The following is a 14,093-nucleotide window of genomic DNA, read 5'->3' on the forward strand; positions in this document are numbered from 1 at the left end:
ACCCAGCACCCACTGTGACTGCTAACACTCACCCAGCACCCACTGTGACTGCTAACACTCACCCAGCACCCACTGTGACTGCTAACACTCACCCAGCACCCACTGTGACTGCTAACATTTACCCAGCACCCACTGCGACTGCTAACATTTACCCAGCACCCACTGTGACTGCTAACACTTACCCAGCACCCACTGCGACTGCTAACATTTACCCAGCACCCACTGCGACTGCTAACACTTACCCAGCACCCACTGTGACTGCAAACACTCACCCAGCACCCACTGTGACTGCAAACACTTACCCAGCACCCACTGTGACTGCTAACACTTACCCAGCACACACTGTGACTGCAAACACTCACCCAGCACCCACTGTGACTGCTAACACTCACCCAGCACCCACTGTGACTGCTAACATTTACCCAGCACCCACTGTGACTGCTAACATTTACCCAGCACCCACTGTGACTGCTATCATTTACCCAGTACCCACAGTGACTGCTCACACTTATCCAGCACCTACTGTGCACAGGGCCTTGTTTGTACCACCTCACCAGCTCCTCAGGAAGTCCCAGAGGAAGCTGAGGTGTTACCCCATTCTACAGATAGCACCACTGAGGTTCTAGAGATGGAAGTGTGGGCCGAGGCCCCTGTGGTGTACTAGGAAGCGAACCAGCCAGGACCAGAAGCCTGAGAGACAGACTTGAAAACTCACACTCTAGCCAATCTGAAAACCCCAGTGACTCACGTCCTGTGGCTTAAACCTCAGTGCAGGGCTAGGGCTGGAAATAGCCAGTTCTTTCATTTCAGCCATGGACCTCGGTGTGCAAGGCTAAACCGGGGCAGGGTAAGAAGTGAGACCCAGAACCTCGACCAGGGCCACGGCAGTAGCAGCAGTGTGTTCCAGGGTTGTCAGCAAGCAGCAGGCAGCCCTTGGCCATCTGTAACTCAAACGCATGGCCAGTGCTCACATCTCCTGAGCACCCACTGAACAGCATGGCCATGACGTAGGTGACCTTCCACACATGGCCCTTCCAGCACAGTGGAACGGCACACTCACCACATTTAACTTTTTTTTTTATACCTCCCTGGTTCAAACCCCAGCTCAGCCTCTGCCTGAATATTAAGGACATCCCAGAGCCTCCTCGGTTTCTCCACGTATTTAATAACAATGACAGCATCCACTTTAGGGCTGTTGTGAGCACTTATGAGTCACATGTGGAGACCATGGTGGAGGGGGGTGGGGAACATCTTGCAGGCTTCTCCGAGACTGTTATTACTGACGTGGTCACCGGGGAGAGGCCACAGGCTGCAGAGGGCCAGGGCTAAGCAAACACTCCGCAAGAATGCTGGGGGATTGGGACGGGGGGAGGTGCAGAGAGCCAAGCCGGCCACATTTAGACATTTTCCATCGAAAGAACGAGCTCTGCTGGTGGGGTGGAATGTGGACAGGCCAAACTCGGCCACCACAGTGGGAACCGGGCAGCTTGTCCCCAGCATTCCACTGACAGTGACCCGCCCCGCCCCCCCCCCCAGACCAGGCATGGCCCTGCAGCCTGGGCTGCCTCAGTTTCCCTATCATGTGTTGTGATCCTACTGTCCTGGGAACCCACCATGCAGCTCTGAGGGCCTACAGCTTCCTGAGCAAGCTGAGGGAGCCACCGAGGACCAGCCCCAGGCCTCAGTGCAAGCTGGATTGGTCAGGAATAGTGAGAGGTGTGTGCGCGCGTGTGTGTGTGTGTGTGTGTGTGTGTGTGTGTGTGTGTCCCCACCCCTTCCAAAGGGCATCTGAACACGGCTGCTCCCTATAGCCCAACCCCTAACCACTCCTGCCCAAGCCACAGACAGGGAAGCAGAAATTCAGAGCCGTTGTGTGACTTCCCTGTCAGGAAGGGCTAGAGCCACATCGCAGGCAGGAGCTTCCTCCCACCAACACCCAGGGGGTCCCTGGTGCCAGCCAAGTGGTCCTGAAAGCTTATGCACCCCATGTGCGCATTGCCAGAGCCTGCCAAGTCACCTCCACCCTGACAGCCTCTGTGTTCCCACTCGGATCCAGAAGCAGTTGAAATGGGACCAGGGCTTTACATACTATACTGACTCTGACATGTCCCGGCGGGGGCCTTGAACAAGATACCAAACCTCACAGGCTTCAGTTCACACACACAAACACACACACACACACACACACACCTGCAAAATGCAGGTAGTTCGGAAATCTGCTCACAGTGGCTAGGGTGGGGATGGCCTGAGTTGCCCACAAGACCCACGAGGTTCCTGCCAGGGCTCGAACATTGTAAGGGCTCAGAAGAATGGTACTGGCTACAGCAGCTTCCAGTCAGATGCCCAGGGGCAGACACACGGACCTAAGGAGGGTCTGTCTACCTGGCTTATCTCATCAGCAAGATTAAGTGACTCCAAAGAGCCCCAGAAGAGGAAGCCACCAGCTCTGGTTACTAATGACAGGGTGACAGAAACTCAATCCCCTCCCACTTCCCAGCTGATGCAGGGCAGGCCCAGGGGGTGGGGGTGGGGGTGGGGGCGGGGCGGGGGCCTCATCTCCAGAGCTGTGTGCAAGACCAGGCTGTAGGCAGGAAGCTACCCACAGCCAGACAGCCCCACAGCCCTACAAATGGCCCCTTTGCAGACATCTGCCGAAGCCGCTCTTGGCCAGGCCACCCGGGCCTGAGGAAGACTGAGAAATCTTGAGAAAGATCGGAGACAGTACTGAAGTTAAAGGGCACGGGGAACACCGGAGAGCAAAATCCTGTTCAAGCCGGAAGGACTGGACTAAGGGTGATTAATCAAGGCCGAGGACAGGAGGGAACACGGCCATCAGACCCTGTGCTTACTGACTGAGATGTCTGTCTGCGGCACCAGGATGGAACCCAGGCCTCGTGGGTGTTGGGCAAGAGCTCTTCCCCTGAGCCAAATCCCCGACCCTCTTCTCCACACTTTTAGTTTTGAGACAGAAACTGAGTTACCGGGACTTGAACTCACTCTGTGGCCCCAGCAGGCCTTGAACTTTTGATCCTCCTGCCTCAGCCTCCTGAGAGGCAAGGATGACACAGGCTCACGCCCCCAGACCTAAGACAAGCATTTTAAAGATGTGACAGCCCATATCAGTGAGCACACACAAGAGCTCGCCTGCTCGCAACCAGGACTGACTTGGTCGGCGGACGATTGTGAGGCCCTGCTGTGGATTCCCACATAAGACAGTAAAAGTGCAGACTGGGATCCGAGATAGTATCCTGCTAGAGACGCCATGGAGAGACAGAGTCTTTGAATGGAGCAGTTCTCCCATGAGTCCTCCCTTCAGCTGCCCAAGAGTCCTCCCCACCTTCATTGATGAGTCTTCCCCTCAGCTATGAGTCCTCCAAGCCTCAGCTGCCCAAGAGTTCGCCAAGCCTCAGCTGCCCAAGAGTCCTCCCCTCAGCTGCCCATGAGTCCTCCCCTCAGCTGCCCATGAGTCCTCCCCTCAGCTGCCTATGAGTCCTCCCCTCAGTTACCCATGAGTCCGTCCTCCCCTCAGCATCTCCCTTGATGTGTTGGTCATGACTGGTCTTGATGGTGCTAAGGGATTGGAGGGAGGCTGCCCCACCTTGTATAGCATCGAACAGCACCCTTGGCCTCCATCCACAACATACCACAAGTACCAGTCCCCACCCCCACCTCGGTTAAGACAACCGAAAATATCTCCAGACAGACTGCATCCCCAGGAGGGCAAGTTCGGCCCCTCAGAGCTCAGAATCCAGTCTGAAGTTTCACAGCAATGAGCTCATACAGATGTCCTGCTTGCTTGGAAGGGGATGGGGAAATAGAGGGAGCTGTGTCATGTAGCTCAGGCTGGCCTCTAACTTTTTTTTTTTTTTTTTTTAAGATTTATTTATTTATTATATGTAAGTATAGCTTAGTGTCTGTAGCTGTCTTCAGACACTCCAGAAGAGGGCGTCAGATCTTGTTAGAGGATGGTTGTGAGCCACCATGTGGTTGGTGGGATTTGAACTCTGGACCTTCGGAAGAGCAGTCGGTTGCTCTTACCCACTGAGCCATCTCACCAGCCCGCCTCTAACTTTTTATGTACCTGAGGATGACTTTGAACTCCTAATCTTACTGTCCTCCCCACCCCCACCCCCCACCCCCGAGTGCTGAGCTCAGGGGTGCGCATCACCAGGCCACACACGGCTTGTACAGTGCTGGGGAGGGAACCCAGGGATGCCCTCGCGTGTGCCAGACAAGCCAACGGAGCCCCTTCCCAGCCCTTCTGACTACTGACTTGTTTTATGTGTGTGAGTGTTTGGCGCGCGCGCGCGCGCGTGTGTGTGTATGTGTGTGTGTGTGCGCGCGCGCGTGCGCATTGCGTTGTGGATGGAGGCCAGACGATGGAGTTACAGATGGTGGTGAGCATCCCTCCATGTGGGCCTTCCAAGGGAGCAGCCAGTGCTTGCCAGACCCTGTGTTCCAGTTCTCTGCCGGAAGACTGCACCTCGGTGTCCCCTCTGACGCCTCCTCTGTGCGCACAGCACTGCCGAGCATCAGGAGCTGAGCACCTATCCTCTCTCTGGGTATGCACACAAAGGAAATGACACCCACTCCGTGCTCCACAGCAGACCACACACACACCTCCTCGCTCATCAAAGCCAGAGTCATGGGGTCACAGCCAAGCAATCTAAGCGGACAGACAGGTCACCAGGCTGCACCACGCACATGCTTGCACGCACACACAACGGAACACTACACACCCTTCACCACTCACAGCATCATGGAGTAACACGGAAGACACCAAATTAGGTAAGAGCCTCACACTGCACGATCGCGGTAATCTAAAGTCAGGTTATACAGAGGCACGGAGAGGGGCTGGTGGTGGCCCGGACAATGAGTGCAGAGATGGGAAGACAGCCATCCAAGTGCCCACAAGATGACAATAGCCATGTACCCTCTGGGGAGAGGCAGAAGCATACTGCCCTCCTTGGCTCCCCACTGAGGTCCCGCTAGACAGTCACTCTGAACTCAATGATGGATCCCTGAGAAAAGGAAGTCCTAACAGTCTCCCAGTGGCCCTGGGTCACAGACGTAAGTAAGCGAGTAAGCGAGCGCCTGGAAGGATCGTGACAGGGAAGTGTGGGAGGTGGTACTGCCCGCTCTGCAGATGAGGAAGCTAAGCTGCAGCCTGTGGGTCTCCCACACTCCCAGGCTTCCCACAGAGGACACGGGTTAGACTCGTCCAGCTTAACTCTGTAGGCAGAGGGCTGGTCCTAAGCCGTGGTCTTAGACACCTGTGCTGGCCGGAGTCTAGCGACTCAGTGGGACAGAGATACTGTGGGTGATTTCCATGGCCAGGAGCCAGCAGTGGGGCCCAGGTGATTAGAGTTCTACCGCGCACACCTACAGAAGACCTAAATTGCCTGTCCTCCCGGCCTTCCTTCTGGCTCATGGGTCTCCCCCACCCCCCGACCTCAGACAGGCTAGGATGTCCGTATCCCTGTGGTGGAACTTGCTGTGCATGCTCAAACCTCCTTGCTTCCAGTTCTGCCCAGCACACCCTCCCCCGACACCTAGGGCTCAGCTATCTTGGTGGACTCTGCCGAACTCCACATCCCAGAAGACCCTGTCTGGCACAGCACCATGCTCCACCATGCACGCCAACATACAACCACAGCCAAAGCCCCCTAAGGAAGTCCCCAAAGCATCTTGTTTAGGCTGTGTTCAGAGTATCAAACTTGACCTCAAAATTGCCACTGGCGGGAGGTATGAAGACGTGACCACAGCTATCTATCTGCCCATGTGCCCAGGGAAGTGGGCACCGTCTCTTGGCCACATCCCTGCACTGGCACCAAAACACAGCTGAGCACAGGGACTCTAGGGGCTGCAGACTTCAAAATACTAATAAGCAGGGCATGTGGCCCAAACCTCTACTGTTTGGGTAGCTGAGGCAGGAGGAACACCTGAGAGTTCCAGGCCAACCTGGGCTACAGAATAAAACTGTCTTAAAACAAAACAAAACAAAACAGGAGCCAACATTAATCCCTCTCTCTCCTTAGGTTCTGGAGCATTCTGAGTGTTCTGTGTATCATCTGTAGCTTACATTTGTAATAAAAATAATAATAATAAGGCAAGTAAATCAATAAGTGCCTGGGAGGTGTTCCCGGTGATTCCCGGTGACCTGAGGGCCTCAGGGACTGTAAAACACCCATTTTCCAGCCACTCCGCGAGGGCTTTGGCGGGCAATGCTAAGAGAGACAATGTTTCCAAAAGCTACATTTGAACTCAGGAAAATCTGTGTGGCAAGTATCTCAAGTGTCTGCAAATATTCAGAAAGAAAGAAAAAAGTAACAGTTTTCTAAACCCTCCCCTCTGGGAATGTTTAACTCAGCAGCGATGTTCTAGAAAACCCAAACACTGTGGTGATTCCCTGGTTAATTTCTTCAGTCCGCAGAGCCCTGAAAAGTGTCACATAAGCCACTGTTACTGGGTCGGTCCCCTTAGTCCCACCAGAGAGGAAGGAGTGAGCTAGAGAGGGGACAAGCCCAGGACACACAGATCTGTCTCAGTCAAAACGAGGTACCCACAGAACCCTTCCAGGCGGGAACCCCAAGTAAGGCTCCCACAGCGTTCTGGAGGGATTCGTCTGCTGTATACCACGTAGGAGTGGGGGCGGGAGTGGGGGCCGGATGGGTCCTAGGTTCACTTTTGCGAAGTTTGTCGGGGAAGGCAAACAAAGCTATCAAAGCTATCAGGGAGAAGCCCAATCCCCCCGCCCCCCCGCCCCCACCCCGCCCTCCCGAAAGCGTGCCCACTAAGCTGGCAACAGTCCCAGCTCAGGACTGCAGGCTGTCCCTCCTAGCCTACGCTCCCCCACAAGCTGCCCACCTCCCTCAAACTCCCTCCCCTCCAACAGTCACTGTCATCCCAGAGAAAGGCACAGGCGGCTGCTCGGCTGCTCAGACAAGCTGCAGACCCCTGCGGCCACACTCACCCACAGGTACCGCAGCAGTTTCAGCAGGCTGGGGCAGTAGTAGTAATCCATCTCCAAGCAGGCTGTGCGGACGCGTGTGCCTGCGCTTCCACCTTGTCCCTGGATAGGGTGGCTCCTCCCTCCCCACTCCTCTCACCGCCCCCAGAGTCAAGTTCAGGGTGGCATGAATCTTTCAGAAGCCAGGGCTCACAGCCAGGTGGCCTGACGGCCCTGTGAGCGGCCACGGCCACCTCTGGGGTGAAACTGCAGCCGAGTCCCCAGAGCTGGTATCAGCATCCCGGGGGGCTGGCCCAGGAGGGGCAGGACCAGGAGGGGCGGGACAAGGGGTGGGTAGTGGGCGGAGTCAGGGTGCTCCTCCTCCACAGCCGCCCATGTGGTCCAGGGAGACCTGTGAGCAGGGTTGGGGGTGTGCAGGGGGCAGGATTGGGGGGTGCAGGGTTGGAGGTGCAGAGTTGAGGGCAGGGTTGGAGGGCCAGGGTGAGGGGTATGCAGGGGGAAGGGTTGGGGGATGGGCAGGGTTGGGGGTGCACAGGGGGCAGGGTTTTGATCATTGACTGATTTACAGAACAGTGGAGGCCGGGTCCCGCCCTCTGGCCACGGCAGGCCCCGCCCCCTGACTGACAGAACAGTGTGGCCTCGCCCTCTAAGGCCATCCCCGCCCCCTGACTGTTTGACAGAGCAGTGTTGTCTGGGCTCCACCCACTAAGGCCAGCTCCGCCCCCAGAATGACTGACAGAAGTGAAGGCCAGCCCCGCCCCCTGAATGACTGACAGAACAGTAGAAGCCGGACCCCGCCCTCTAAGGCCAGCCCCCCCCCCCCCCCCCCCCCCCCCCCCCCCCCCCACTGACAGACCAGACTGGGCCTGGGCTCCCTGACTGGTTACCACAGTGAAGTGTCGCCCCTGCTCGTTCACTGAGGAGCTGCCCTGACGACAGTTGGAAGCCCACCCTGCTCACTAACCGACCAACCGCAAGTTGGAGCGCATGCCCTGCTCTCTGACTGACAGCCGTCTGACAGACCAGTGCAAGGCTGGGCCATGCTCAGTTACTGACACAAGTCCAAGGCTGTGCCTGCCCTGACAACGAACGGACTGACGGACAGAGCCGGTGAAGCCTGTGCTCAGACAGACAAACAGACTGACAGACAGACTGACTGACTGATGGAAGGCTGGGCACTCTGCTAACGGGGTGAGGAGGAGCAGGGGTTCAGGACTGACTGCAGACTGAAGGACTGACTGCCCAGGGGCCGGGCGGGCAGGCAGATCCTGCTGCTGTGGGCTCCTCTGGACCAACGGGCAGAGCAGAGCGGGCTGCAGGGAGAAGGGAAGAGACCGGAGGCGAGGCCAGGAGCGACAAGGTCTAGCGAGCAGGGGAACAAACAGAAAGAGACACAGGATACGGAATGACAGGGAGCCACATGGGCAGGAAGGAGAGGAACCCCAAAGCCACACAGGACAGATGGTCCAGCGGGGAGCCAGGGACACCGAGAACAGGGCCCAGCTGGGGAGCTCACAGGACAGCAGGTGGCAGGGGCGGAGCCTCGGTGGAGGGGGCGGAGCCTCAGTGACAGTGAAGGGCACCATGGGAGGTGTGTGGGGGGGAGATAAGAGAAAAAAGAAACTTCCACACTCAGACCTGGCAAGCCCACGGTGCAGACAGAACCCACGGAAGACGGCAGATTATTACATATTATTAGATGTATTATGTGAACGCCCCGCCCCAGGGCCCTATCTGCCTCTCCCCAGTGGACCCCAACGACCCCCAAAACTATGCTTCCGCCTACAATCTGAAACTGGTGATGTCTGCAGCCAGTCTGTGCAGACAGCATAGGGAACCCAATGTGGGAAATGTGGGGTCATTCTGGATCGCAGGGACAGCCTCAGAAGGTGAAGCCACGAGGGACCCACTTCTCGAGGCTTCGGAATGGCTGAAGGGACAGCTCAACCCTTCTGTTATCTGAGGACGCCCAGAGGCACCATCATGAGGAACAGGTCCTCTGCGGATGGGCGGACAGACAGGCAGACAGACGGAAGCCTCCAACTTCTCGACCTTGTGCTTTTAACCTCCAGGAATAAATGTCAGTCCCTTCCTCGAGTGCCTTGCCGTGATGGCCCAAGGTACAGTCACGGGGAGGCAGGGGCTGCACATTCTCGGGCGAGCCAGGCAGACTACGGAGGGAGAGCGTGACTTCAAGCCCAGGAAAGCCTGCACCCTCGAGGGGCTGGCGGGCAGCGGCATGGACTCTCCCAGGCACCGCTCGGAGGCAGGGCATCCCGTCGACACCGAGACTCGCTTCCCACTCCAGCCTCCATCGCTGGACATGGAGACCTGTTATTTGAGTCGTGTGTGTGGTAACCCTCAGGGCCCCAGTTAACCTCTGCCTCCACCTGGCTGGCTCTATTCTTTCTTGCCTGAGGTCCAGCCAGGGCCTCGCCACCTTGTCCCAGCCACAGTTCCTTGTCCCAGGCTCCTCGTGCAGCCATCGGGCATCCCTCCCCCACAGCCGACTCCCTCTGGCTCCTCCTCCGTAGGCCCCTTCTTGGCCATGGCAGGCCCTGAAGCGGTGCTCAGACATGACCCCCTCGCTCTAAAGCAAACTGGATGTCTCTAAGGGACTGATGCCAGGGTTCCCAAAGGTGACCTACATCATACGTTACCTCTCTGCCTTTTTATTAGTGACCCTGCATGTCACTGAATTCCTGCCCTTGGGTGGGCCTGGTCTCCTGTTAGCGCCTGGCGCACAGCCCTAGGACAGGAATGCTGCAAAGCTAGATTCGGGAACCCCGTTGTAGTCAGGGTGTCCCAATGGTCTAACACCTTGTGCTAGAAACTCTGGTGAGCTAGATCTGTCTGCAGGGGGCGCGGGTGGACAGAGGGGGTGCTGTCTTAGGTTGGTCAAAGGCTTGCATCTGTGACTTACATTTCAGCATCCGCATCCTCAGATACACAGACCACGTGGTCAGCCTGACCCGCAAGCCACATTCCTGTGCAGGGACAGGGCCCTGGTGCTGCCCGGGGGGAGGAGTCGGGAGTGGGTGCTGCTCAGGGGGCGGAGTCAGCGTCACGCCTCCCACTTCCTGCAACTCAGGCATCTGCAAATGAACCCAGGCAGCTCGCTGACTTTTCCCCTGTGGTCCTACTGGATGCTGCCCCCTACTGTGTGCAGGGACCGATGGGCCCGAGATGTCAGACACTTCAAGCCAAAGGCATGGTGTCACCAAAACGTGTCAAGTCGGTGATATTGTCCCTAAGCCCACGAGGCTCTCTCGCTGTGGGCTGGCCAGAGCACCCTACCGCCTACCCAGCACACATTCATTTTAGAAATAAAAAACAGATTTCTTCCTCTGTCTGGTAGAGAAGCATCGTTGTGAACATAAATGTGGCCCAGCATGCGGCACGAGTGGTCATACAGCAGGGGTCTCAACCCAGTGTGGCCCTGACCCTGGGTACAAACTATCCCAGGATCAAGGGGGAACATGGCAGGATGGCCCATTAGCGAGTCATGGTTAGCGAGCTCTGTGGACAGAGTCAACAGGGTCATGGAAAAGGCTGGCCTCAGAGGCTGAGAACAAAGTAGACAGGCTTTACAAACCAAGTAGTTACTTGGTCCTGAGAGATGGCTCAATGGGCAAAGACACGTGATACAAAGCCTGAGGGCCCCGGGTTTTGATCCTTGGGACCCACATGGAAAACAGAACTGACACCTCACAACACACACACACACACACACACACACACACACACACACACACACACAATGTTAAAAGTTTAAAATGTACTGCATTGGTGCTAGAGTGCCTCCACCCTGCCCTCTGGTGGTCATTTCCGGTTAAGTTTAATCTCAGAAGAAGGCTGGGGGGACAGGGGACAGAAAGCACTCACCCTACTGAGATCTGATGCTGCAGGGCACAGAGTCCTTCTGATGCCCCCCAGTCGCTGCTTTGTTCAAATCACCTCACTTCCCCATGCCTCAGTTTCCCCAAACCTCAGTCCACCACCTAGACCCTTGTGAGACCTCAGCACCATGGCATGAAGGTTTCAAGCCCTCTGACCTTGCGTGGCACTGAATTTCTGCCCTGGCTGGGCTTGTCCCCACCCCAACCCCCAGTCCAGAGGGACAGGGTTGCAAAGCTAGATTTCGGAACCTCAAGGTAATTGAGGACGTCTCACGGAAGGCCTGGCATTAGGAATCCCTGCTAAGCAATAGTGAGTTGGGGGGTCTATCCTCAGAGATCTACCCACCCACCATATCCAACACCCCCACACACCCTGTCCCACCTAGGGACTCTGCGTAGCAATCCATGCCAGCTCAGTGTCCTGAGCCCTTTCATTTATTATAAATAAATGGGATGTTTATATAGCAGAATATCATTCAGCCATGAAAAAGGAACAAGGTTCTTGTTCATGACACTGTATGCATGAAACCGGAAGCATTCCAAGTGGGGGAAGCCAGGCCCAGAAGTCTCTGCTGGGCCGCTACATTTCTCTGGGCTCTGGGGTGCAGGCAAGTGTGCCCAGAGAGCAGACTCATGAGAGGAAGGAGCGAGGGTGTAGGCAGGTGGAGGGTGAGACAAAACCCAGACAATTATTTCTGAGCTTTAGAGAACTGTAAGCAAAATTCTCCAAATTCTTTTGGGGCATGTGCGTTCATATGCACACTGAACTGTGTGTGTGTGTTTATGTGTGTGTGTGTGTCTCACAAAACTTGCCCCTGAACCAGGAGTAGCAGACACTTGACATCCAGTTCTCTGCCTCCCTTGACTCATGCAGACATCACTAATGGATTACAGAACCATCTCCCACAGCCCAGTATATACGACTCCAAAGTCCTTAGGCATGGCCCATCGACAGGAGTTGACATTCGGGATAAAGCTGTTTTTCCACACAGGCTGGGTGGGAAACAGGAGCTGAGACCGGATTCTCCCAGGACATTTTAAAGGATATTACCAGAACTCTGCCAACAGTACTTGAAGGTGTGTGGACAGTAAAAGCGGCATGAGAGTATTGTCAAAGGGTGGGGGACACTCAAACACTGCAGGTAGGGGAGGGGGGTACAGCAACGGTAGCCACACCCTGCACGCATGCAGCTCTAATCCCCAGCAATGCTATGGCTCAGATGTACAACGCCCACCGCCCACCAAGTGGCAGGATCAGGAACCGCCCTGAACTGAAACACCCCCAAACGCAACAGAGCAGAGCACACCTCATGTGGCCACCGCAGCACGCATGCAGACCTCACAGACGTGATGGGGTTTGCTGCCTGGAACCGCTCCCGGGGCCCACAGCCGCACTGCACACTGTGGGGCAGCCATGCTTGAACTGGGTGTCATAAAAAGTCGTTTGCGAGGGGTGGGGGGGGGGACAGCGAACCAGCTCCAGGTTGGACATGCTGAGTTAAACCATCATCGGTGAGGGATCTTGAGCCTCGTGGGTCGGCCATGAGAGGGAGGCGCTGGAGAGACGGCTCAGTGGTTAGGGGTGCTTACTGCTCTCACAAAGAATTAAGAGTTTGGGTCCCAGCACCGGAGCCCGGTAGCTCGCGACTGCATGCAACTCCAGCTGCTCAAGAGGCTTTTGGCGCCCTCTGCAGGCCTCGTCAGGAACTGCACCCGCGTGCACATGAAGGCCTCCAGTCTTATCTGATGCCATCTGAGGCTCTCCGGACACCTCGCACACACGCGTAATCTGGCACAGAAGCTCCCAGGCGTGTTAGTGAGGCAGAAATCGGCCACCATCCCTCCACAATCCCTCCCTTCCTCACACCCACCATCGGCTCTGATTAGGCAGACAGGCCACAACGGTCACATGACATCACATCTGTGAAAGGCGCCCACAAGCCTCCTCCCAGTAGAGGCCTACAACCCTGTTCCTGTCCACCAGGGAGGTGTGACAGAGTGTTCAAGGCCCCAGCAGGGCAGTTTGCCAAGCAGGGCAGGTGTGCCTGGACTCCTGAGGGCAGGTGGCAGTGGTCGGGACCCCTTTCCTCCCGGCTGCAGGCCAGGGCTCACCCCGGCTGCGTTGCTGTGCAGCAGTGTGTGTCCTTGTGTTTGTCACCTCCCCTATCTGAGCCTCAGGTTCAGAATCTCTAAGCTGGGGTCTCCCTAGCACCTTAGGATAGAGAAAATCCCTTAGAAAAGGGCCAGGCCACAGGCTGAGGGGCGCGCACATGCATGTGCACACACACACACACACACACCTACCAAAGCCACTGTGAGGTCTAGTCTTGGTTGCCAACTTGACTACATCTGGAGTTAACTAAAACCCAAGTGACTAGGCACACCCGTGAGTGACTTTTCCTTAAGTAAATCATTTGAAGTAGAACACCCACTTTTTTTTCTTGGGTTTTCTGAGACAGGGTTTCTCTGTGTAGCTCTGGCTGTCCTGGAACTCACTCTGTAGACCAGGCTGGACCAGCTGTGACATCTAGCCTCGTGGACTGAGCAGTTACTAGATTCCTGAACTTCCTGGTGGCCGACAGCCATTTTTAGACAAGCTGGACTGTAGCTTGTAAGCCATTCTAATAAATCCCATATATGGGATCTCATATAGATATGAGCGAGATTCATTTAATACGTTCTGTAGAGAAACATGATACAACCTGTGCTGGCTGGTTTTCTGTGTCAACTTGACACAAGCTGTAGTTATCCCAGAGAAAAGAGCCTCCCTGGAGAAAATGCCTCCATGAGATCCAGCTGTGAGGCATTTTAGTGATCAAGGGTGGGAGGGCCCAGCCCATTGTGGGTGGAGCCATTCCTGGACTGGTGGCCCTGGGTTCTATAAGAAAGCAAGATGAGCAAGCCAGGGGAAGCAAGCCAGTAAGCAGCGCCCCTCCATGGCCTCTGCATCAGCTCCTGCCTCCAGGTTCCTGCCTTGTGTGAGCTCCTGTCCTGACATCCTTTGGTGGTGAGCAGCAGTGTGGAAGTGTAAGCTGAATAAACCCTTTCCTCCTCAACTTGCTTCTTGGTCCTGATGTTTTGTGCAGGAATAGAAACCCTGACTAAGACACGACCCTCATCCTGCTACCTAGGATCACACTCTCCACTTCAGCTCCAATAATCTCTCACTCAAAACTGTCATCGTCACCATCATACTCAAACGAAGTAAGTCCCAAGACCTTTGT

The 14,093-nt window shown here is 55.9% G+C and overlaps 1 protein-coding gene across 6 annotated transcripts in view; it reads right to left on the minus strand.

Annotated features, from left to right (window-relative positions):
• Kiaa1671 (KIAA1671 ortholog) overlaps nt 1-14,093 on the minus strand; it is a 130,855-nt gene that overhangs the window by 67,883 nt on the left and 48,879 nt on the right. Inside the window, exon 1 of one of the 6 annotated variants that reach the window (XM_021187042.2) lies at nt 6,974-7,202. The exons of the other annotated variants lie outside the window; for them this stretch is intronic. Coding sequence (XP_021042701.1) covers nt 6,974-7,024 — 51 coding nt within the window. The 5' untranslated portion in view covers nt 7,025-7,202. Of the gene's footprint in view, nt 1-6,973; nt 7,203-14,093 lie in introns of those variants that run through there. 6 annotated transcript variants of the gene reach the window in all.

The sequence above is a fragment of the Mus pahari genome, chromosome 23 (assembly GCF_900095145.1).
Source record: "Mus pahari chromosome 23, PAHARI_EIJ_v1.1, whole genome shotgun sequence".
Classification (NCBI taxonomy): Eukaryota; Metazoa; Chordata; class Mammalia; order Rodentia; family Muridae; genus Mus; species Mus pahari.